This window comes from Perca flavescens, chromosome 17 (genome assembly GCF_004354835.1).
Source record: "Perca flavescens isolate YP-PL-M2 chromosome 17, PFLA_1.0, whole genome shotgun sequence".
Classification (NCBI taxonomy): Eukaryota; Metazoa; Chordata; class Actinopteri; order Perciformes; family Percidae; genus Perca; species Perca flavescens.
Window position 1 is genome coordinate 13,837,682 of NC_041347.1, and position 25,164 is coordinate 13,862,845.

At 41.6% G+C, this 25,164-nt stretch overlaps 3 protein-coding genes across 7 annotated transcripts; 1 reads left to right on the forward strand and 2 right to left on the reverse strand.

Moving 5' to 3' along the window:
* Nucleotides 1–1,466: 1,466 nt before the first annotated feature.
* psap (prosaposin) lies at nt 1,467–11,151 on the reverse strand. Of its 2 annotated transcripts, XM_028602809.1 has the most exons (15): nt 11,019–11,151; nt 7,397–7,530; nt 7,090–7,164; nt 6,830–6,955; nt 5,967–6,182; nt 5,733–5,876; nt 5,546–5,602; nt 5,175–5,180; nt 4,126–4,311; nt 3,786–3,878; nt 3,490–3,673; nt 2,834–2,997; nt 2,664–2,744; nt 2,344–2,451; nt 1,467–2,248 (listed from the first exon to the last, which is right to left on the reverse strand). In XM_028602809.1, exons 1-15 carry the CDS (start codon nt 11,050–11,052, stop codon nt 2,213–2,215), a joined length of 1,644 nt encoding a protein of 547 aa, XP_028458610.1. In that variant the 5' UTR covers nt 11,053–11,151; the 3' UTR covers nt 1,467–2,212. The 2 variants fall into 2 exon arrangements, with proteins under 2 accessions (XP_028458610.1, XP_028458611.1); XM_028602810.1 differs by lacking the exon at nt 5,175–5,180.
* A 1,029-nt stretch (nt 11,152–12,180) lies between these two features.
* mrps6 (mitochondrial ribosomal protein S6) lies at nt 12,181–13,918 on the reverse strand. Its single transcript, XM_028602820.1, has 2 exons — nt 13,442–13,918; nt 12,181–12,293 (listed from the first exon to the last, which is right to left on the reverse strand). Exon 1 carries the CDS (start codon nt 13,778–13,780, stop codon nt 13,448–13,450), a length of 333 nt encoding a protein of 110 aa, XP_028458621.1. The 5' UTR covers nt 13,781–13,918; the 3' UTR covers nt 12,181–12,293; nt 13,442–13,447.
* A 194-nt stretch (nt 13,919–14,112) lies between these two features.
* nolc1 (nucleolar and coiled-body phosphoprotein 1) lies at nt 14,113–23,681 on the forward strand. Of its 4 annotated transcripts, XM_028602806.1 has the most exons (15): nt 14,113–14,292; nt 14,637–14,692; nt 15,577–15,740; nt 15,844–15,965; nt 16,073–16,178; nt 16,286–16,413; nt 16,565–16,673; nt 19,008–19,133; nt 19,214–19,303; nt 19,398–19,634; nt 20,075–20,748; nt 20,794–21,553; nt 21,790–21,887; nt 21,979–22,062; nt 22,235–23,681. In XM_028602806.1, exons 1-15 carry the CDS (start codon nt 14,125–14,127, stop codon nt 22,391–22,393), a joined length of 3,081 nt encoding a protein of 1,026 aa, XP_028458607.1. In that variant the 5' UTR covers nt 14,113–14,124; the 3' UTR covers nt 22,394–23,681. The 4 variants fall into 4 exon arrangements, with proteins under 4 accessions (XP_028458607.1, XP_028458604.1, XP_028458606.1 ...); XM_028602803.1 differs by having other exon boundaries at nt 20,075–21,553; XM_028602805.1 differs by having other exon boundaries at nt 15,844–15,953; nt 20,075–21,553.
* Nucleotides 23,682–25,164: the final 1,483 nt, after the last annotated feature.

The following is a 25,164-nucleotide window of genomic DNA, read 5'->3' on the forward strand; positions in this document are numbered from 1 at the left end:
GGAATAAATGTGTGATCCGGAGAAGGATTCAGGACTGCAGTCTGTGACCCTCACAAGGGGAAGCATGTCTTGCAGTCCACTGCTGGCAGTGTTTCATGTTTGTTTTTGTCTTGTCGTTTTCATCATGTTTATTAAACCTTTTGCTTATCTTTCAATTCGACCCCGAGCCTCTCCTTCCTCCTCAGAAATCAAAAGAACACGTCGATTTAGATTTTAACAATATCAATAAAAAAAAAAAAAAAAAAAGTATCTTTGCAACGCTGCAAACTCCGACTGCAGTTTTGGGACAACCCTCCACCAAAGGTTTGCATGGTGAGCGCACCACCACTTCGTAATAGTAGCCTAAGTCTCCATTGTTGACAATAATCCAACTCAGCGCTCCACAGTCGAACATTTCACACAAATATGACCCTAAAAATAGATACGTGCGCAAACCGGAAAAATGCGTAAAGACCATAAGTAAAGACTAGTCTCCCGACGGCAAATCATTGAAAACCTAGTCGGACTGGCGTCCGAGAGCACCGCCCTGTGGGCCGCTTAATCAGCTGATTAACCCCACGAGCCCGAGCTTGTTGTATACGACAAAAAACGGCATCTTTGATTCATGACTTAAATTATATAAAAGTATCGATAATTGTTTTGATAAAGATTTGGATTGTTATGCATTCTCGAAATTGGTATCTATCAATAAAAATGAACGATCCCCATCCCTAATAAGAAGTAGGGAAGGGCCCCCCGACTAAAAAAAAAAAAAAAAAAAAAAAAAAGCTGGTTTGACGTGTGATTCCATCGCAAGATGGTCTTTAGTTATACATACTGTGACTTTTAAAATGAAATTTCTGTGAAATACTATGACTTTATGGAGTGTTTCATGACATACTATACTAGGACTTTATATCTCTACACAAACGCACAATGACTTTGTAATGAAGTTTTCATGACTACTTTTATACCCTACTGACTATGAAATTGTTCACAACCTATGACTCTTGACATACTGTATTATAATTTATTTTTAATTACATATACAATGCCTTTTAAAGTTTTTCATGACATTATACTAGGACTTTAACTTTTTTCATAAAACACACTTTTATGAAACTGACAGACTAATTACTGCTAACCCTTTTAAAGAAAAAAAATAAATCATGACCATTACCTATCTGAGGTAACTTTGTAATCCTTTTAAATTTGGTGTTCTTTTAGTGAACGCAAATGGCTCCTTGGAGAAATTAATCTAGACTAAAATGGTCAGCAGTAACATAAGCAGTCTGAACATTTTAGGCAAAAAAAGTTGTCCTCCAAGTATTGCATAGTATTGACGAGAGATCGTTAAAAGACCCAGGCATGACTGGCTGCTGTACTTTTGTCTGCAGAAACAAGGAACCAGTAGGTTTCCATGACAAGCGTGGTAAGAATCCTGAGCTAAATTCAATTTCCAGCAAAGTAAAACAAATGAAACCGAGTGGATTGGGGCCACTTTAATTGTTAAAATTGACAGATCAACTGACAGGTGGCTCAGGGTTTGAGGCAGACAACAATCATATTAGAGATGCCCTCTGTATGTTAGAAACAGTGATTTACAAACAGGAAGAGCGCAAACAATTAGGAGAGGAGTGGGGAAGTACACTCAGACCAATGACCTCAATATCATCTCCTTAAAACAAGAACACACATTTTCTCTACAAAATATAAATTTGTTTAAGGATCAGACATACTGCTAAAAGTAATAACTGTCATTCTTAAACACACGGAGTAGTCTATCCCATTTGCAATCAGTTCCTCCAGGGAGAAGAAATCAAACAAATGTTGTGGGGGGCTGCCAAAACAGCAGCCATCTGATGCTGTATCAACATAATACAATATGTGAAACTTGAATTTGTTTTTACATAGACTATACCCAGAAAGCAACAAAGGTAAGTACAATGCAAATCATACACAAAGCCCAAAAGTGAAGCTTTGGGACTCCTGCTCAGTGAAGCAGTAAGACCACTATCTACCTCATTACTCCTCCCCTGCCCCACCCTCCAGAAAAAAAAAACTAAATGGCCAGTCCCTTTCCACCATGACCTTATTCAAAATATCCAAGTTAATTTAAACTGCACATCCATTAAAAAAAAAAAAGAAAAGGACACAAATTAAAAGTGGGAAGCAGCACTACAGTATTTTTATCTTTTAATTCCCTACAGAACAATTTGTCCTTTCTCTTCCTCTATACCCACACATGGCGTTTGCAGTGAGCCACAGCCTGAAACACAGAAACAAGTGGTTAGACAGGTCTCTCAAAGCTAACTTGTATGTAACAAGAATGCCTCTCTAGGGTGCCAAAATAGGACTACTCACATTGCACCGAGTTGCTGTCTCCATGTTCTTGCACCAGAATGCAGGTCCCCAGCTGCACTGCTCTGTTCCCAGCAGCATGCGCGCAGCTTCAGGACAGGCTCCCACTTTCTGTTACACACACAAAAACAGTTTTAGAGAGTAGACTGGGCTGCATGACTGATAATTAACATTAAAAATGGGACATTTAGCTTGCACTGCAACTATTTGATTTCCTGGACCAACCAAGAAACTTAAAAAGGTCTTCACAATGAAGATAAAGCGTTCACATTACTTCACAGTACTTGTTATTTAGGTATGAATTAATTTAGTTTACTCTTTACCATGCACACAAAGTCTGGGTCGAGCATCTGGAGAAGCAGCTGAATGAGCACTGGCTCATACTGTTCAATCATCTGGTCACACTGTGGATGCATACACACAAGGGTTAATATGAGGCCATCGCATGAGGAAAGGTAAAAGTTACACACGCTAAGGAGATGGAGCTACTCACTTCGGCCTGGAAAGAGCTGGGCAGGAAGCTGCATACTTTCCTCACAGCCTCTTCAATCTGTGCCTCAGTTGCATTCTTCTCCAGAAGAACATCGATGTAGTTGACGGCCATCTTGCAAACCTGGCAGTAGCCACCAGCCTTAAAGCGAGTCTGGTCAAGTGCAGCTGGAAATGATAACAGAAATCACTGTTTTTACCGATATGTGGAAATACACTTTTGGCTTCACATAAGCAAATAAAAGTTTAAATATTAGATCACACATGCACGTGAATGAATAAAAAAAAAAATTGAGAACATAGCATAACGGCAGCAAAACAACTCTGGTTACAGTTAAAATGGAGCACATTATGTTGCGAGATTCTAGCATTAAATTGCCTCGAACAGGACGGTAGTTTACATTCTTTATGAAGAAAAAAACAATTCAACCACCATATTCTGAGCTTTGTGCAGTTTGTAGTGAAATTATATAATATAGAGAATGTTGATTCAAACAAACATTCACCATAATTTCCTGTGTATTGTTGTTCCTGTACCTCCCATGTTAGTAGCAAATTAATTTAGAAATTTGCAACACCTCCAATATAATCCGTACAACATTGCCGTCATCAGCGAAGCTAACATTTGCACTCTGTGCGTTGTGAAGAGTGAGAACTTACGGACATATGCACGGCTGGCATCATTGCAGAGTGCCAACACCGTGCAGATGGTCTTTGGGTCAGTCTGTTGCACCAGCAGCTCAATGATGGCCTGGCCGTAGGTCTCAATCAGGTCCTTACACTGGGCACTTAGAGAAGAGGGCAGATATGTGCATACCTTCTCCACCGCATGAATCACCTCCTCCTGAGACAGAGACAGAGGGATCAGCTTGACAGCACAGTTCAGTCCAACTAAGTGCACCAAGTTTATTTCTATGGCCATATTGGATACTTCTAGTAGCACATCTAAGTCCCACCTCTGTTTTCTGATCTTCCAATATAGTCTCCAACTGTTTCATCACAAACTCACAGATGGCACATGTTGGGGACTCACGGACACGCACCATGGGCTGGAACACAAAGCGGGAAGGTCTCATTTGCATGTACAAAACGGTGCTCAAAAAAAAAAAAAAAAAAAAAAAAAAAAATATATATATATATATATATATATATATATATATATATATATATATATATATATATATATATATATATATATATATATATATATATATATATATATATATATATATATATATAAAAATCGATAGCAAGTACTGATGAGAGTTCACCAGTCAGGTGCCCAGCGCGACTTACCGTTGCAGACTTGTCAGTGGCAGACTCAACCTTTGTGGCAGAGAAAAGCTTGAGAGCAGCTACAGTCTTGGCAGCAGGTACAGTCTTGGCAGCAGGCACAGTCTGGGCAGGCTGCAGCTGCAGCATGGGAATGGACTTCTTCATAGCAGTACAGAAGCCAGCGAGGACACAGATATCCTTGGGTTGCTGAGGACAAAAAAAACAGACCGTTACTTTAAGATACACAGCCAAAGGTCTAAGAAAACCTGCCATATTGCATGCAGTTAGCAATAACCGTGTGCCTCTAAACTGCATACCATTCCACAACATTACCACCCATGCAATATGCAGAGGTTTTGATGTTATTTTAAAAAAAAAAAAAAAAAAAAAAAAAAGGACTGCTTACTTTTACTATAACACAACCAAAACACACCCATACTGGCAGAAATACTTCTGCATCTCTCAGGCATCCAACATCAGCTAGTGTTAAACTGCACAATAAAGAGTTCTTTTTTGATGTAGTTAGCTACTTCAATGTTAGTAAAGACCAGTGCATCATATCCAAAGCATACTTTACATGTAACAGCCGTGTGTGTATTTGATGTAAAGAAACAGGAGACAATCCTAATTTGGCCCTTTGCTGTAGTGTTCCAACAGGCATTACCTACATAAGCAGAGTGTTCAGGTTAAGTAAAGCTGCGGTATGCAGAATTAAAAATAAAGCCAGAATGTGTAGAGTGAGACCTCCTCCTGCAGCTCTCTCCCTCCCTAGATTTACTAAAGACTAAATACAGATCCAAGGTGGAGGTGCAAAATTCTAGTTCTACTCCACACTACTTGGTTTACAATACGCTGAAAGGCTATTGTAAATTGTTATTACGATTCTTTTGTTTGCCCAGTGAGGCCAAAAATAAAACAACCTACTGGAGCTTTAAATAAAGTAGTCCCACTTTTAATGAGATCATTGACATGCATCTCTACGGTGTTGTGTGAGTAGCGCTGGGAGTGGACAGCACAAGAAGCAAGAGCCAAGGGTTACGAGGCTACAGGCTGAACACAGAAAGACCTACCTGTTCCTGGGAAGCAGCACACAATACCCAGAGCAGGAGAAAACAGAGCAGGGCGACATGAATGGAGAGGAGAAAAGTAAAGAAGGAACACAGGGCAAAAAAGACAAACAGAAATTTAAAAGGAAAATTAATTAAAGAAAGCAATTCAAAGATCTGAATAAATTGAAGTAAGCAGGCCAGGTGGGGCTGCAAGACTGAATGTGGGCTTTAGCACTACCACAACAGACACGTTACCAGACTTATTAGTTGGGATGATTAAGCACGTCATTGAATATTAGAATATGACCATTCATGTTATAATGTGGCTTAAATATGCAAAAGGTTTTCCTGAACTTCTTTAAATGAGTGAGGCACATGAGGGTTACACTCACCATGGACATGAGCTGCTGAACAACGAGGGTACCATATTGGCTGACATACTGCTTGCACTGGAATGAGGAAGAAAAACAGTTAATAGACTACATTTTCTGGGAATTCTTTTTTCCCCTTTGACCCCAAAAAAAAAATTAAAAAAAAATAAATTAGAATAAACTTCCTCCACTCATGTGGGGCTCTCACCATTTCAGACATGCCTGGCCCCAGCAGGTCACACTGGTTCTCAATGTTCTCAATGAGAGAGTCGACGAACGAGGAGTTGGTCTTGGCTTCTGCTTGAGTGTCAGCCAGGAACTTGACGCAGTCTTGGCACACATCATCATTTTCCTACGGGGGAAGGTAAGATTTAGGGCCAAGGTAAGACAATATTTATCAACAACAGGTGGGGAACATAGGAGAGGGGGTTAAACAGTGTACCTGTTTTGGAGTCTCTTGTTTGGGGGCCTCCTGCTTGGGGCTCTCCTGAGGATAGAGGAGCTCAGGCACATTGATGAGGAAAGGAGACACTTGCTGGGCGAGGTCCATCTGAGGGATTTCATTTGACACGAGCTGCTCCTGGGCATGAGCCTTAGCCAGGGCTACCTGCTGAGACTGACACAGCCCCATGGCTCCACACACCACACTGGGATCCTCCTAAAACACACACACCTTTTTTTTTATAGTCCCTTCCTTGTTAAGAGCTTCATTTTTAAAGTTGTGCATCCATGTTAGCTGTAAGCAGAAGTAAGTAACTTAAATAACTCATAGCTTTAAAGTCTGGATGACACAGTCAAATGAGTTTAAAAGAAATTCAACTTGAACAAGATATCTAGAAAGCCCAGGTTTTGTTTTTATAAGATCTGTAAAGAACGGTCCGTTTTATTCACAAAGTTGCTGTAGCAGATGAAAGTTGAAACGAAGAAAACGACACCAAACGCGCCCAATCACGAGGTTTGGTATTACACAATGACTACTCTGTTCCCGTTTAGACTTGGACTCACTTCCCAATCAATAGCCCTTATTCAGCTCGCTGCACTTTGCGCACAGCTACTTCTTTTCCGTTTTGACATCGAGGGGCAGGTGGACCATTTACTTAGGGTCTTAAATGAAGCAGCACGATAAACTGACAAACCAAACTCCAATAAGCTTTAATAAAATCTTTGGCAAAACGGGTTTATTTGAAAGCATCCAATGCGGTTCTAAATGCAAACTTAATGGCACCATTACAATTCTAACTTTGGGTGTGCCTAAACTGTTATTTTGCTTGATAAGACCATGATAAACCGGTTGACGGCACTCACCAGTTCTCCTTTAATAATTCCCATGAGGATGGGGTAGTAGTCATCCACCATCTCCTTGCACTCTGCAGTCAAACCTTGATCAGGGATGAGCTGGCAGGCCTTCTCCAGGTACCCAAGAACCTCAGCCTACAACCACAGAAACACTCAGACATCAGTCTACCAGAGGAGTGTTTAAGACTTAGTATATTTGCAGGCAATTTTCATATCAATAAAAAGGTTTTTCTCAACATGATTTTTTTTTTTTTTTTTTCCCCTCATACCTCCGTGGCATTGTCCTTCAGGATCTGCTCCACCACCATCAACACCTCTTTACACAAGTCACATGGCACTGATTTCTGAAAGCAGACACTAAAGTGTGTAAATAAGTGTCCCACATTAGTGTACAGAATGTCTAGAACCCAAATAGGAAATGCATTGAAGTTTGAGAAAGAGGAGCATGTGCCTTCACATATCTATATAGACACATATCCATCCATCCATCTATATATAATGGGCAAAAAAGAAGAAATGGCACTCATCACTTTCATAAAAAAAAAAAAAAAAAAAAAAAAAAAAAAAAAGACTCACCATCTGGGGCTTGTTCCAGACGTTCTGCTGGCAGTGAGTCACAGCTCCGCACAGAGACGCCGCCTTTACATTCTGGCACCAGTAGGTGGGGCCTCGGGCACATTGCTCAGTGCCCAGCAGAGGGGTCGCCACAGCTGCAACATAGACAAATAGGAGAATGAGGCACAAGCAGAAATGGTTTTAAATCTCCAGATAATTGATAGATACAAATATTCAGTTTCTTCCTTTAGGAAGCACTGCACCAATTGGTTTGAGGTTTTACCTGTTCTCCATCTATCTAGAATAAACATTTTGCAAATCATTTAGATTGTAGATGACATAAGCACACAGAAAATAAAGAAATAAATTTGATAAAGAAATGCATTTGTCAGTCAACTGTCCCCTACTCGAGCCTCCCTAAACAAACAAATTCATAAGACCCCGTCATTAAGGGCTGCGAAAAATCTGTGGACTTACACTGTGGAGTTAGAACTACTTTTGCCATTAAAGAAAAACACATTAAATCCTATTAGCTCAAATTGATAAGTCGTATTAGCATACACCTCTAAATCTGGTATGTTTCCCTACCACTAGCCACCCAAAACCAGCCAGTCAGAAAGTATTTACATATGCGCCACAGGTGCAGAAGTGGGTATAAGTGGTTTTGCATATAAGGAAAATATCTTTTGGATCAATGCAAAAAAACAAAGGTTACCGTTCACAGTTCTCCATTTTACTGAAAGTCATGTGGGAAAAAACTAATAGTTTTGAGCATAGTTTCCTGTTTTCACTACCAATCTCCTAAAACCTGCTTTAGAGAAAAGAGATGGATACAGATCATTGCCACACCTTTCATAAGTAAGAAAACTAAATTTGGAATTATGACTAAAATGTTGTTAAGATAACAGTTTACTCAGAATATAAACTGATACGCTTGCAAGAGTTGACCAAGTCAAGGGAGTAGCCTTTAGTGATAACAACCAAGAATTGGATGGAGGTCAGAGGATACAGACAAACCTTCAAATCCCCCACCACTGTGAGAACCCTCCTGCTCATCATTACCAACAGAGTTACAGTGCAGGCAGGGCACGCCAACGCTCCACTTAATCACATGGATAGTCAGATAAAATAACAAGCTGTTCTCAAGCAGACAGACTGTACCACCAAGGAGGACTACACCAAACAGGATTTAATTACACAGCAGAAAACAGTTAAGACAATACACAGCGAGAGACGCCAAGTCTTGTATAGGCCTACTTCTATTGGCTTTATGTAATCATGCACAGCAGAAAAACAAAAAAAAAAAAAAAGTTTACAAGAAGTCAGCAAAAAGAAGGCTGTGACATGTGCAGGCCTCACTTTCGGTGACTGATTGTGAAACAGAAAACTCAGGTTGAGTGAATCAATATCACATGACACAGTGAGGCACAAAAAGGCTTTAAATATAATTCATTGTTGTCATTGATTGTATTGTTCAACAACAGCAAATGGCCTGTGAAATGGTATCAGGTTACACAACCGTTTAAAAAAGTATACATAACACTTGAACAACATGAGGGAGCCCTGAGCTTCTTAACAAGCATTCATGCAATAATGTGGAAGTAAAATTAAAATTATTTTTAACCAGAAGTTAAAGCCCATGTTGCAGGTTAACCACCACTGTTGATTAATAGGTACATATAGCACTCAATACATGTATATCATTGTTACAAATGTCTCCAAATAGTGTTAAAGGCCAGTTTTTGTCGTTTTTGGTATTAGTGTTTTTTTTTTCCCGGAATTCGGTGATGACGTCACGTTGGGGAGACGTGTATCAAGCCTAGTACTGTAACTATGGTAACTGACTGGGATGAGGAAGAGGGTTTTTACTGTCAGTGAATAGCACCGAGTGAAAGTCAATGTTTTATTTATATCTAGTGACAGTGATCATGTCGTTAGTTCAGATAAGTACCGGTAAACTTATCTAGATCTAGAAAATACAAGAGGTTGATTGTGGGCAACATACTGTCGCGGTTAGCTCGCCGAAACTACTGCCGATTGCCGAAGTTGCTGGCTGGCTACGCAACGTTAGCTAATCCCGCTAGCATACGTACAGGCTAACTATAGCCAGTTAGCTTTGGGTGTAATGTTACAAAAAAAACACATATTTCATAGGAGCGAAGCTTAATATTTAATTAAATAAAAGTATGGCGCAAAAGGAGCACTAACAAGTGTAGAGAGCACATGTCTTGTGTTGACAACGTGGACGTAGCTCCGAAGGCAGTTGTAATACAGTGTTAGGAGTCTAAGCTAACACTGTTGCGCTAACGTCGGCATAGCGTTAGCTAGCTGTTTAAACTTGTGAAAAGCCGAACAGCATCCCCGTCCAAGCTGCCTTTCACTTCCCCCCCCCAACGTGACGTCATGCAATGCATTGTGGGGGAAAGGAGAAACTACTGTATAAAAAAAAAAAAAAAAAAAGTACTACTTTTTCGTATTTTATTCCGTTTTGTGTTATCCATTGTATTTGATGTTGTTGGGTAACAGTTTAAATGTTTATTACCAACAAGCAAATTGCAAAAAATCGTTAGAAACCCTGCAACATGGGCTTTAAGATAAGCACTAAATACACAAAAAACAAATACCATGACTTTATTAACCACAGTTTCTGCTCTGATAAGGAAACAGGCCATTCGCTTCAGAGCCATAATTCAAATGCCACAAGGCCAAGTCAACAATATGTCATTGTATAAATAGCCTAGTAGTCTGTAAGTTGTGCATAGCTTAATGACCGCAATAACTAAGCTAACTGTTGATTTCACTAACCCCGTTTTGTCTAAACATGGCAGAATTAAACATGAAACCAAATACCGGTAAGTTACCACTGCCCTACAAAGTAAATCGTGAGAAACAAAAATAGAAGAAAAAAACACACAACGTCTACGTTACATTGGCCTTTTACTGAAAAGCTGATATGAAAGTCGCTGGTCTCGAGGATCATATCTGAACTTCCTCGTAAAACCAAACCAGGGGTCAAAGCACCGCATACAGTAACGTTAGCTAGCTACATTGTCTGGTCAAAGCAGAGACATTAGGACGGATCAGCCCTATACCGACATAAACACCACGCTAAATATCTCGAAATGGTTAGTTATGTAGCTAGCTAGCTGCTGAAATAGATAGCGTTATGGTGATGCTCCTACATAATCTACAAATGATGATGTAAGACTATTCAACGATTATAGGCCAACACTGTGGTAATAACGTTATTTAACTAGCTAAGGTTAGCTAACGCTACCTAAGGCGAGCGTGCCAACAATAACGCATTAAAACCTCAAAGGCAAACGGGAATTGAACTTCTTTACGAAATAAGTAAAGAATTTAATTAAGACAAACACCCGTCTTCTGTTCATAAAATAACATCTAGTATAAACCAGCGCTTGCTGTTGAGGCGAACGCTAGCTAGCTGATTTGTTTACCAAAGCAAACGCTGCTTGCAACGCTTCCGCGTTTTCGTGTTGAAACCAGTTGAAACGCACTTAGCTAGCTAACGTTAGTCCCACGAGCAGAACGACTTTATTGTGAGATGACTGCTGTCTTAATCGTTTCGACTATGTATAAAACACCATTAGTTTTTCTCCTAGCGAGTTTATATTTATATTACCTGAAGACACGAAAAGTAGAGTTAGGAACAGCATGACTCCGCTGTTTTCCGGCTCGTCTGTCTGTTTCTCGGTGGTGGGTGAAGTAGACTGGAGCGTTGTGAGTACTGCAATGCAGGCGGTGAGGCTTGTTGATGCCTTTATGATGTTATCACTGTCAGCTGACTACTCAACACATGTGACTGTTTCGGTGTGTCTGATGCGTCATGCGATGTGAGATCAAAAAGTGAGATATATATATAAAATATAACTCTAACTCATATATATATATATGTATATATATATATATATATATATATATATATATATATATATATGTATATGTATATATATATATATATATATATATATATATATATATATATATATATATATATATATATATATATATATATATATATATATATATATATATATATATATATATATATATATATATATATATATATATATATATATATATATATATATTTAATAGTTGAGCAGTGCTTGATTTGTAAAGTGGGAGGCCCGAGCGCAGAGTGGGAGTGGATCCGGCGACTCAAAACGCTAACGGTAACGGAACAAAAAACAAAATTACACTGCCTATAGCTTATGACTAAAAAAACTAAACAACGCTGTGTGTACATCAGCAATGTTTATTTTAGTTTCAGAACATGTAGCTACTGCATGGGTACGAAATGCTAATGTCTCCACATTCTTGATCAGCGGAAACGATTTTTGCTCGTTTGGGATCCGACTGGCCAGCCTATTTCAACAAGTTAAAGGTCCCATTGCATGGCATAAATTCAGTTTATGAGGTTTTTTAACATTAATATGAGTTCCCCCAGCCTGCCTATGGTCCCCCAGTGGCTAGACATGGAGGTTTAAACCGAGCCCTTTATGAAGTTGGCAGATGGTTAAAAATAGGCTATATTTTTTAATTTGTTAGAAGATCTGCTGACAGTCTAAATAAATGGTTGACCCAACGTTAAGTTGGCAAAATGTTGGCACGGTATTTTTAGGTTGGCAGAAGGTCTCCTGGCCGTCTAATGACATGGTTGGCCCAACGAACAAAATTACGTTGGCCCAACACAACAGGAGACATTGGGCCAACGTTGAGCCAACGTCTGTTTGCTACCTGGTAATGTCTAAAATGGGAAAAAACGAAGTCAAACTTGCAACTAAGATAGAAAAGTAGTTTATTATGTTGTTCCATCCAAATGTAGGTCAATATCTATGGAAAAGGTCAGAGGAAATGTCACACTGTACATCTTCTGGATGTGAGCTGTGAAAACCTGTAAAACAAAAGGTAACAATATTACATAGGGTTGAGTTACAGCACAGTCAGCACAACATGATCTCCATAAACTGAAAGTAAAAGGACATAGACTGCATGAACACATTTATGAAGTTACTGTAAGGTAGCAATGAACACATTTTAGAGCCGGGCTGATACTAAATTTTTGAGCAGCAAGAGGACAATATACAATATCAACGTTTGAGAGTTCATCCTTGTATGAAATATTTTTGGTATAAACATACACCAATAAAATTTTGGCCAACAGTTTTTATTTTGTTTTTTTTAAAAGAATTCTGAAAAAGATATGTACTGAGCATGACATGTTACAGTTAAACAAGAAACAGTGCTCTCTATAGGACAAACTATGTAAAGGCAGTTCACGTTTTGGCATTTCTGAACTAGCACATAATGATGTGATTTCCTCATTTATTGACCTTTGTTAACTACAAGGATGCCATTAGCTTCACATCTTATCCTGTTGTGGATGTTCGTGACATTTAATATAAGGGCTATTTACATTTACTTATTCCCAAAGGTACCTTTGAGCAGAGACTAGATCTTTCACGCACTACAAATCCAAGCTGATTTTCACATACAAGACAGAACACCACAGTATAAGGCAGGACATCAACAATAGCAATACAAGTATGTGATAGTTGCCTAGTAGTGGTCATTTTGTACATCAGTTCTATTGGTTGTAGCATTTTAAGCAACAGCCTTATCTGTTGTCAATACCTCAAATCCAATATCTTGGTCTGGTGATAGCCAGACTACAATATCCTTTTAGTCGATCAAAAATTGTGTAGTTGTCCATAAATACTCTTATTTTAAAGACAGCACTGAGGAAAACTGTAGATTATTACTTTAAGAATCATGTTAAGCTCTATTTTAACCTGTGCTAGACCGATGGATAAACCAGATTAATAAATAATGACATTTTTTTTTAATTGCAGCCCTAAAAACATGAATTGAACAGTTACATGTGGTGTAGACACAAGATTACCAACTTCTTAGCGACTTGTGCACACAGGTGTGGATGAAAACATCACTGATGCAGCAGTGGGTTTCATTTGTTTAACAGATAACAGTTAACATGGTTAGTACTGAATGCACTAGGCTTCACCCACATCAGCCATTCCTTACATTAAATCACTGTTGGGGGCCACAGCAGTTACTGCTGGAAACCTGGGCGTCTTTCTTCAGCACAGTGGGCCTCACCACGTCCACGTCACGGTGAAGGTGATCCAGTAAGCCTGTGAGAATGCTGGGGGCTGCGTAGAAATCGACAAGAAAGTAAGCCCCTTTGTTGTGCCTCTGATTGTGTTTAGTTATTGTATAGGGCAACAGTCTCTCCCCCAAGTTCTCCAGGTCCCTCACCACCGCGCCCCGCTCCATCAAAGTCTCCACTGTCCGCCGGAGAGCTGCCGATGTCCCCGGGCGCTGCATCGCCTTTAGGATCAGGGCCAGTTCGTAGCGAGGCATGGCTTCGGCAAACAAATCCTCGATTCACAAATTTAATTCAGCTGGCAATGGGTTGATGTCATTGCCAGATCACTCAGTTAAAAGACATGTTATGACACGAGGGACAGGAAGGTCTTTTGTGATGACGTAATAAGCATGCGCCGATAACATGGATATATACAAGAATAATAATAGTGTATAAAATATGCTGTTACTAATACACTAATATTTAAACTAATACATTTTCACTTGTAATGTATTTTGTAAACCAATGACATCCCGTGAGGAAAATTAGATTTTTTTTTTTTACTCCTGGTGGTGCCGCCATCGGACTTTGTTGTCGTCATCATTATGCGCATGCGCACATGCCCACATGTGAAGTTCCGTTCCCTTCCTTTCCTTCCAGAAAGAGCGTGGTGAAGATGGCGGCGCAAAACTCGATGCCGAGCGATCTTTACAAAAGCGTATATTCATTTCTGCTGGAGAACAAGTTCACAAAGGCCGCTCAGCAGTTTCTGAAACAGACTAAAGTGGTAAGCGACTCCCCGTGTGTGGTTGACAGTCATTGGGTCGCGACGTATGTGGTGCTGTGAGGTGAAGTTGTTAAGGCAGACTGCACGAGGAGTAAACCTAACGTAAAGTAGGTACAGGGACCATATAGCCGCCGGCCAAGTTAGCACGTGTAGGTGCATACGCACACGTTGTGTTTCAGGCTGCCATTTGTTAATCCTGAAATAATTAGATCGCATCTATTAGATTGTAAATGGGAATCATACATTGTTTAGCATTTTAGGGAATTGCAACTGATAGTTAAATTCTGGAAACTTTTAAACTGCAGGAAGTGATTGGCTAATTAAACGTAAGTGTTTCTCTACAGACTCCACAAGATCCAAATGAAGAGAGCCTCGTCAACATCTACAACTTCTGGGTGAAGTGAGTTGCTTTTGTCTTTTTCCTTTTTTCATATTAATAACTCTATTAATAAACTTTGGAAATATAGCCACGATTTATGGGTCGTTTTTCTCCACTTTAAATGCTAGTGTTAACCTGTAGATACGTTGTCTAACGTTACTCTGTCAGAATCCCTCAAAGGAAAAATCTAACGTTATATTAAAGCAGACTTGACACAGTTTACTGTAAAGTCAATATCTGCAAACCTGGGCACAGTTTTCCTTAGCAGATCAGTGCTTCAACCAGTGACATTAAGTGACACTTACTTGATCCGCAAACCCTTTCTATTATTGTCCCTGTGGGCCTTTTAACAAAGTATCTCCATTTACAATTAAAGTATACTTTAATAGCTAATTTAACATCTGGCCCATGGACAACAGTTTGCCGCTTGGTCAACACTAGTGCATTTATAGTGACTCCAATCAATGTGCTTGCCCCCTGTAAATCGCCACTGTTCTGTCCCAGTATCCTGGGGTCCATTCACTCCCTTAGCAGCTGCTCCGAGATCAATATGCTTTAGCACTTTTCCGTTCAGCTTGAGGAGAAACTGGTCAAAAACCAAATCTTAAGGCCTTTTTATGCTTCTGCATAGAATCAACGGCGTACCCCCACAGACCCCCTCTGCGTCTACGCCAGACCCTACGCCATAGACGGACGTGCACCTCTCGAAAAATTAAACTACACGTCGCAGCGAAGCTCGGCAGCGTTGCACGCACACACCAGCGCACAAGTATAAACATTAGGCTACGGTGAAAGCTCTGCGTGGAGCCTGCGCAGAGCCATAAAACGGCCATAAGCTTTTTATTGTAAAAAAAAAAAAAAAGATGTAGTTAATCCCTTTTTAATATAACTGTGGGTCTTCCTAGGTCCCCTGAAGCCAAGAAACGAAAGGCGCTTCCTAACAAGGTTGAAGCTGCAAACGGTCCAGCAGCCAAGAAAGCAAAAACCAGTAAAGAGAGCTCCAGCAGCGAAGAGTCGAGCAGCGAGGATGAAGAAGCTGTTGCAAAACCAACTAAGGCAGCCCCTGCAGGTAGACAACCGCTAAAGCTGGTTGAATTCTGTCAGTAATGTGCCAATCTCAAACCTTCTACAGTGTTATCAGATTACATATCTCCTTTTAATGTTTGTTTTAGCAGCCAAGGTGGTGCCAGCTAAAGCAGCGGCTACCAAAGCTGCATCCAGCAGCAGTGAGGACTCCAGTGACTCTGAGGAGGAGAAGGCCCCTGCAAAGGCACCTGCAAAGGCCCCTGCAAAGGTAGGAGGAAACATCCAAATTAAAGATTTATCCCAGATCTCTAGTCAATGGTGCAGGGCTGTGTTTGTGGGTTTATGCTGTTATTGAAAGTTTGTTTCTGTACGAAGGCTCCTGTGAAGTCGCCTGCTGCTCCGGCTGCAGGGAGGAAGAAGGACAGCAGCTCTAGCAGTGAAGAATCCGAGGATGAGCCGCCCGTTAAAGCTTCTACCCCAAGTGAGTTTAGAGTCGATGGTTGTTAATGTTGTGTAATGCATCCATCTTTAATTTAAAATTGAGCTGATAATGAATGCATTGTGTCTAATTTACCTCCTGTATAATAGAACCCAAGGCTGCTGCAGTTACAGCACCCAAACCAGCTGTTCCTGCTAAAGCTGTAGCTCAGAAAAAGCAGGAGAGCAGCAGCAGTGAAGAGAGTTCCTCAGAATCTGAAGATGAAAAGCCAGCCAAGGTATGCAAAAGAGTCTATCCATATTTAAACACTACATGTTTTAGATTGTCTCTATTCCAGAGGTTAGTAACCTGATGAACAAGCTCAATCAAATCGTGATTGTACTTTTGTAAACGTATATGCACTATATTTACTTCACGTATCCCAATAGGCTCCAGTCAAACCTGCCCCAGTAAAGACTGCTCCGGCTGCTGCTGAATCAAGCAGCGAAGACTCTTCATCTGAAGACGAGGCTCCGCCCAGCAAAAAACCCAAAGCAGGTGTGTTTTCATGCCCTTTTATTAAATGATTGTATCCTCAATGGTTTTCGAGCACAACATAACAGGCCGACGAGGTCTAGTTGCGAGACAAAAGATGTGTGGTGCTGGGGATTGGAATGAACATCGGGGGAGGTTTGACTGCACACGCAATGAGTTTAGTGACATTCACCAATCGGAGCATAGCTGTCATTTGTTTTTAACCTGTAACTGGCATATCCTGGTCAATAACTGCTACATGAAAAGGTAAACCAGCGCGCGCGCGCGCGCGCGCTGTGTAACTTATTTTCGTAACAATCAAGTATCAAAAACTGAAGACACGCTGTTGGATGCTGTACTACTTTAATGCCTAACGAATCTATCTCTCTCTCCTCTCCTCACTGGTTGAAGCCTGAAAATATTGTAAACAAATTAGTAACATAACTAATTCCACTGGTCGGACTGTTGAGCTCTGTTTCAGACTGATACCTCCGGTTCAGGCTGGTCCTCATCCTAAATACGTGCCTTTTTCAGTCGTGGAAAATACTTTTCAATACTTCATCTGTATTGAAGCAGCAAACATTCAGTGTAAGAGTAAAAAATGACATTACATTATTTATAATAAGTTTATTTGATTCACAGCTGCTATATAGTGTTTTGACCTCGACAACCCAACTGCATTTTACTGCAAACTTGCGACTAGTGAACTTTCTAAAGCAGGCACAATCGCTTATTTGCTAAGAGTCGGGTCGGCCTTGTGAATGTGTTCACGAGGTAGATGCCAACCTTTCGTGAACTTTTGAATTTCGCCAGCCGTCTTCTCTCCTTGATGGAGACAGACGCTGTGTGCACAGTGGGCTCCATGGTGTTTTAAGCTTCCAACGTTGCCTTACAGGCAGCTTACCCTCACCTAAAACCTTAAACCTGCCTTAAACCTAACCGTTGCCACGAGAGCAGGAAAAGGAAATGCAGAAGAACGTGTTTTTAAATAGCGTTTAAAAAAAAAATAACTACGCACAATGTGCGGCGGCCGGTGTTGATAGTGAGGCGCACCGCCACACGATCGTCTGTGTGGGGAAACACTGGTGCTGCAAAAAACACTTTTCCGGCCGTTATTCAATGCCATAACTCCGACATTTGGTCGGATACTGAATTGATGACACTGGTGATTGTTTAGATTTTCTCTGCTGCCCCGGCAGAAGCTGTGTGTAAAGCATCTATGTTTTGCCAAAAAATAAACCCAAACCTCCACTACTTATATTATAAGTAGTTACACAGCGCGCGCGCTGTGTAACTTATTTTCGTAACAATCAAGTATCAAAAACTGAAGACACGCTGTTGGATGCTGTACTACTTTAATGCCTAACGAATCTATCTCTCTCTCCTCTCCTCACTGGTTGAAGCCTGAAAATATTGTAAACAAATTAGTAACATAACTAATTCCACTGGTCGGACTGTTGAGCTCTGTTTCAGACTGATACCTCCGGTTCAGGCTGGTCCTCATCCTAAATACGTGCCTTTTTCAGTCGTGGAAAATACTTTTCAATACTTCATCTGTATTGAAGCAGCAAACATTCAGTGTAAGAGTAAAAAATGACATTACATTATTTATAATAAGTTTATTTGATTCACAGCTGCTATATAGTGTTTTGACCTCGACAACCCAACTGCATTTTACTGCAAACTTGCGACTAGTGAACTTTCTAAAGCAGGCACAATCGCTTATTTGCTAAGAGTCGGGTCGGCCTTGTGAATGTGTTCACGAGGTAGATGCCAACCTTTCGTGAACTTTTGAATTTCGCCAGCCGTCTTCTCTCCTTGATGGAGACAGACGCTGTGTGCACAGTGGGCTCCATGGTGTTTTAAGCTTCCAACGTTGCCTTACAGGCAGCTTACCCTCACCTAAAACCTTAAACCTGCCTTAAACCTAACCGTTGCCACGAGAGCAGGAAAAGGAAATGCAGAAGAACGTGTTTTTAAATAGCGTTTAAAAAAAAAATAACTACGCACAATGTGCGGCGGCCGGTGTTGATAGTGAGGCGCACCGCCACACGATCGTCTGTGTGGGGAAACACTGGTGCTGCAAAAAACACTTTTCCGGCCGTTATTCAATGCCATAACTCCGACATTTGGTCGGATACTGAATTGATGACACTGGTGATTGTTTAGATTTTCTCTGCTGCCCCGGCAGAAGCTGTGTGTAAAGCATCTATGTTTTGCCAAAAAATAAACCCAAACCTCCACTACTTATATTATGCGTCTGGACAGACATGGATGTAAAGTGCCACTTGACTGGTTGGTGGAGGCATACAACCGCAAGGCTGTAAGTCTAGTATGTTATGATGCTTGTATTTATAGGAGCGTACAGTGCAGTCCCACCTCCTGCTTCAGTCCAGAAAGCTCCAGCTGCTCCAGCAGCCAGCAAGGCCAAGGACAGTGACTCTTCAGACAGCAGTGATGAGGAAGAAGAGAAGAAAGTAGCTGGTAAGAGGGGCCCACCTTTCCCAACTTAAAGTATCAGAGTTTTTAATGGCATGTCTAACGTGCATCCATATGATCCTCAGCGAAACCTGCACCGGTAAAAACCACTGCTGCCAAACCTGCTGTGGCCAAACCCGCTGCAAAGAAGCAGGAGTCCAGCTCTGAGAGCTCAGGTAATAAACCCAACCCTAGTCTGTCATTTTCTACTAGCCATGATTGGATGCCAAACACGGAGACACGTTTTTCTTCATGTCTGTGTCTTTTCAGATTCAAGCTCAGATGAAGAGGAGGCAAAGAAGCCTGCAGTGAAGGTGACTCCCGCTAAGGCTGCTCCAGCCAAACCTGTTGCAGCTAAAGCCCCACCTGCTAAAGAAGACTCCTCGGAGGATTCCAGCTCGGAGGAGGAGGAGGCGGCGGCAAAGAAGGCTGTAGCAAAGAAGCCCGCTGCTAAACCTGCACCGGCCAAGACAACCCCCGCTAAAAAAGACGAGTCCTCAAGTTCAGGTAAGAGACACCAGATTTTGAGCATGTGAGCTCAGCATCTCTGTGAAAGTAATATTTCTTGTAATGCCTTGAATTTGCTTTACTTATTATACATCTTGTTGCCTTTTTTACCAGTTTGTGGAGGGATCAAGGCTAGCATTCATCATTAAAATCCATCACAAGAACTGTCTGTTGCTATTCTTAGCCCAGCTTTTCACAGACGGCTAGGTGAACCTAATAAACTGCGTATACAACAGCCCTGCAATAAATTCTACCTTCACGAAGGATATGTTTTTGTTGAAACGGTTTGACTGAACATAGTGGTTGGGTTTGTTGCTGTACTGTTGTATTACACAGTGGCTTAGTTTAAGCTGGGTGTACCTAAGAAACTGGCAGCTAATGTTAACTCACGTGTCAATCTGCACAATGTTACAAATATAATTGAATTTTTGTCGATTCAGATAGCAGCTCTGAAGATGAGGCTCCAGCAAAACCTGCCACTAAAACTGCAGCCGTACCGAAACCTGCTGCTGCCTCTAAACCCCCAGCCAAGGCGGCTGAGAGCAGCTCTGATTCTGAGGACTCTGAGGATGAAGAAGAACCGGTGAAAGCCAAGCCAGCGACTAAGCCGGCTACCCCAGCCTCAAAGCCAGCTACTCCCGCAGCAAAGCCCGCTGCAGCAGAGAGCAGCTCAGACTCCTCCTCAGAAGATGACGAACCAGCAGTCAAGGCTAAACCTGCAGCTGCTAAACCTGCGTCAAAGCCTGCTACCCCTGTAGCAAAGCCTGCTGCTGCTGCAGACAGCAGCTCAGACTCTGACTCCTCCTCAGAAGATGAAGAACCAGCAGTCAAGGCTAAACCAGCAGTCAAGGCTAAACCTGCTACGCCTGCGTCAAAGCCTGCTACCCCTGTAGCAAAGCCTGCTGCTGCTGCAGAAGACAGCAGCTCAGACTCTGACTCCTCCTCAGAAGATGAAGAACCAGCAGTGAAGGCTAAACCTGCAGCGGCTAAACCAGCTGCAGCTAAACCAGCTACTCCTGTAGCAAAGCCTGCTGCGGCAGAGAGCAGCTCAGACTCTGACTCTTCAGAAGATGAAGAACCAGCTGTCAAGGCTAAACCTGCAGCGGCTAAACCTGCAGCGGCTAAACCTGCAGCGGCTAAACCTGGAGCGGCTAAACCAGCTACGCCTGCAGCAAAGCCTGCTGCAGCAGAGAGCAGCTCAGACTCTGACTCCTCTTCAGAAGATGAAGAACCAGCAGTCAAGGCTAAACCTGCAGCGGCTAAACCAGCTACGCCTGCGTCAAAGCCTGCTACCCCTGTAGCGAAGCCTGCTGCTGCAGACAGCAGCTCAGACTCTGACTCCTCTGATGATGAGGAAGAACCAGTGAAGGCCAAGCCGCCAGCAGCAGCAGCAGCTAAACCAGCTACCCCGGTTACAAAGCCTGCTGCAAAGCCTCGGGCGGCAGCGGCCAACAGCTCTGACTCCGACAGCTCAGACTCTGAGAACGAGGCAGCCAAACCGGCAGTCAAGAAACCAACTGCGGCGGCGGCGGCCCCTGTTAGCACACCGACCGCCACAAAGGCAGCAGCGGCTCCAGCAAAGAAGGCTGAGGAGAGCAGCTCGGACTCCTCGGACAGCTCGGACTCAGAGACGGAGACAAAGTCCACTCCTGCTAAGCCTGCCGTCGCCAATGGCAAGGCAGCGACACCCAAGACCCCAGTAAAGCCCGCAGAGTCCTCATCCAGTGACAGCAGCTCTGAAGAGGAGGAAGAGGAGGCCAGTAAAAGTACTGTAAAACCTGCTACACCTGCCGCAACACCCAAGACAACCCCAGCAGCTAAGCCTAAAGAGAGCAGCAGCAGTTCCTCAGACAGCTCATCAGAGGAGGAGGAAGCACCAGGCAAAGCAGCCACGGCCCCCACCACCCCCTCAACAAACGGTAAGTCCAACAAATAACAGGATGTGGCCATTTAACAGGGAAATACAATGTATGAATGGGTAAACGGCACACTGAATCCCTCAAACAGCCATGACTAGAAAGGTTTTATTGGCCTTTTTAATTGTTGTATAATTTCACGCATCTAAGGTTTATAGAACACTTGTGTTGTTGACTGGTACACATTTGTTCTCCTCTAACATGAGCACAAGTAACTTGAGAGTAAATTATTTATGCAGGTACAAAAAGTGAAAGTGAAGAGGAAGAGACGGAAGTCAAGACACCAAAAAACAAGAAAGTAACGACCACACCACAGACGTTTCCTAAAGCTAATAAGGTAAGGCCTGCTAGAGACTGGAACGTGGTCATAAGCCGGAGCCTCCTAGAGGGGAACGAGCCTCATCTGATCGAAATTGCTTTTCTTTCAGTCCTCCAACGTACCCTTCCGTAGAATAAGAGAGGAAGAAGTAACAGTGGATCCCCGTCTTACAGACAACTCCTTTGATGCAAAGGTGAGTTTGACGTTTCCAAAGATCTATATTTGCGTGTGGACAAAAGGCCAAAATAGAAGAAAATAAAAAGGGTTTTGAAAAATAAATATGCATATTAAGTGGAGAGCACAGATTGCTGAAGGGCTTATAATTTACTATTGAACAACGTGTTGATTTGTCTTTGCTATTCCAGTTTGGAGCCAACGGGGACTGGGGCCAGAAAGCCAACGATGTGCTCAGGTTCACAAAGGGCAAGTCATTCCGCCATGAAAAGACGAAAAAGAAGAGGGGAAGCTACCGCGGCGGAGCCATCTCCACCAACGTCAACTCTATTAAGTTTGACAGTGACTAAGGTCCTTCGGACTCTCATCCCTCCCACATGAACTGAACTGTATCCGTGTGATCGGGACTTTGCGTTCTCTGCTTCCTCCCCCGGTAAACAGTCCCTTTTTCTCATCGCTACCCAGGAGCACACTGGCAGGAATGGGACCCATAGAGCTGAGTTGGCACTTAACATTTAGTTAGCTGCCCTTAGTTTGTAATGGAGAGCATTAGTTTGATCTCTGATCTGAAGCAACAGCTAGTGGAGCTGGTGCAGCAGCAGAGAGATGTTCCCAGCTGTGACTTCAGACTGTACTGCTAAAGGTTGAGCTCCACGTGACATTATTACCACTTATAGCCACTAGGTGGCTGCAGGCCATCTGTTAATGGTAAAACACCAATGTGTGTTGGGTCCTGTTTTTTTTTTGTTGTTCTTTTTTGACTTCATTCTCAAATGAGGAATGTCTTGTCATTTCTTTGTACCAATTTCCCGATTTATCTCTATATGAATGACAGCCATCCATCCCAACAGGTTCTTTATAGTGCGTTAAGAAAAGGCTGGTATTGATTTTTAATGGTCACATGGCTTCTTGAATATTGTTTGGTTGTTTGTCAATTTTTATTTGGCCACATTTAAAATGGGAAAGGGTGTGCGCTCGGGTTATTTTCTCTATTTACATAACCCAAACATTTGAAGAGTAGAACTGAGTTTTATACTGTGTATTTATTTTTATTCCATTTCCATGTTGAGGACCTCAGATGGTCCAATCCATGCCATTCTCAAACCATTTTGTTTTGAAACTATTACTTCTGTTAAGATACCCTCGTTAACCCTCCCTAATCTGTTCATCAGTGGTATTAAATGTTTGACCAACTAAGAGCCATTTAACTGAGAGCCATGTTTGTTTCAATTATTTGTTCAATTTACTGTATGAAGTGATTTGAACCTCCCTTTTTTTAGTTTTTTTTAATTATCAATACTTGTAGCAATTATTAAAGACCTAAAATATTAGATGTTTGTGTGATTGTAATCATGATTTTGAGGCTTCTTTACATTTCTTTTACTCTTACTATGATACTGTAACTTGACTCCTAATTAGTCCCCAGTATTTCATTAAGCGATCTTTTTACATACCGAAATGGCAAGGACATGTTTTTAGTAGGCGTTACAAATAGGGAACAGATTTGTTCGATTGTTACACATTCTGCATGCCTACAGTCATTAGCTCTCTCTTTTGTATGTAACTAACAATCCAGATCAATCAGTCAAATCCATCATGTATCTGTTTTTTTATCTGAAATTAAAGAGTATTGGGGAATCGGATGATTTATATCGTGCGTTATTCCTCTGGAGGGGGATTCAGACTGGACAATGATCCAAGCACTCTTGAAACTTTCACCAAAGCCACTAGATGGCAGTCAGGTAGTTCTTTGCTCAATACTAAGACTTTGTAAGTGTGAAACTCACCGTACAGTAGGAGGAATTGACACCTTATTGCCATAGCACAGTTTTGGAGATATCTGCTAAATCCAGGATTTACACCCTTCCCACTGTGACAAATGTTAGTCTCAGAATAAACAAGGGAGAGACCAGGCCTGTCAGGAATCGCAGGTTGAACCGGTAACCGAAGGCCACTTTTTTTTTAAAGGGATAGTCTGTGAATAGAAGATAGAATAGTCAAAATGCAACAGAGGCAGAGATATCCTGACTTTTAGTTCCTATTATGGGTCGAGCTCCAAACTCTTTTTATTATATATATATATATATATATATATATATATATATATATATATATGATATTCATGTGTAAAATGGGAGGAGTGCCCCTACATGCTCAGTTTTGAATTGTCTGGCTTTTCAGTTTACCTTCCCATAATGTTCACTGCCTCTGGCTCTACTGAGAATCCTGCCTACCATTACATATTGAAGTCTCTCCAGAGAAATGCAAGTGTATTTTATGTTTGGTTGTAAGTGGACAGTGACCTAAAAGACCTCTGCCTGTCAGATGATTGATTAATTGAACACCTTTGAGGCTATTCCCTTTAATACTGGCCCAATCAAGTAAATCAATTAGGCCTTTTATACAGTTTCTTGTATTTTATGAATCATAAAAAGCTCTCTGACCACAGGTACTTTTCTGTACACATTCAGAGAGACATAAAACTTCACTCAGTAACCAACTTCATTTTAATTTAGCCCTGGTGTTACTGTACTCGATACGGACTGGTTCATCTCTATAAAAAAATTGATGCTTTTTCCATGTGTACTTATTGCAGTAGGTTGGGTTGAGGCAACATTACTCAAGTTGAAGCTATTTCCATGATAGCTTTCCCTTTAAAACCTTATTGAGAAACAGGCAGAGTGATTTTAGGCTAACCACTTAAAACTCTTCTTACATTGCTGCAATAACAAACAAGGTTTATTATGTTTGCATTAACTTATAATACATGACAGATGGCACATGACTTATGGCCTAATGGAGCATACACTTGCTGCATTCAGCGTGAAGAGAAAGCTTACTTCCTATGCACGCTTGACGAACAGCACGTACATTATCCATATGGTTTATGTAGTGCATTTCTGTGCCTACACATAAAGGGCTGTTGACAGGTGGGAGGTGTGCAGTCACTCCAAATATAGCCCCCCTTTCGAAAGTCTGACAACAGTTAACCATTGGGCGTTGCTTCAGTGCTCACCAAGCAGGGAAATGTGACAGTGTGTTTGCTTTACACGTTTACACGGCTGAGCTGTTGAGAAAGGGGGGGCTGCAGTGCTGCTACTGTAGAGAGCTGTTACCGGGC

Excerpts from the sequence above, each read along its gene's own strand:
- mrps6 (XM_028602820.1), bottom strand. The coding sequence starts at position 13,780 with ATGCCTCGCTACGAACTGGCCCTGATCCTAAAGGCGATGCAGCGCCCG.
- psap (XM_028602809.1), bottom strand. The coding sequence starts at position 11,052 with ATGCTGTTCCTAACTCTACTTTTCGTGTCTTCAG. Across the intron at positions 2,998-3,489 it reads TGCCAGCCGTGCATATGTCC|CTGCACTTGACCAGACTCGC; the intron begins GTAAGTTCTCAC and ends TATCATTTCCAG. Across the intron at positions 2,452-2,663 it reads ACCCAGACTTTGTGTGCATG|AAAGTGGGAGCCTGTCCTGA; the intron begins GTAAAGAGTAAA and ends TGTGTGTAACAG.
- nolc1 (XM_028602803.1), top strand. The coding sequence starts at position 14,125 with ATGCCCACATGTGAAGTTCCGTTCCCTTCCTTTCCTTCCAGAAAGAGC. Across the intron at positions 21,554-21,789 it reads CACCACCCCCTCAACAAACG|GTACAAAAAGTGAAAGTGAA; the intron begins GTAAGTCCAACA and ends TTATTTATGCAG. Across the intron at positions 22,063-22,234 it reads ACAACTCCTTTGATGCAAAG|TTTGGAGCCAACGGGGACTG; the intron begins GTGAGTTTGACG and ends TTGCTATTCCAG.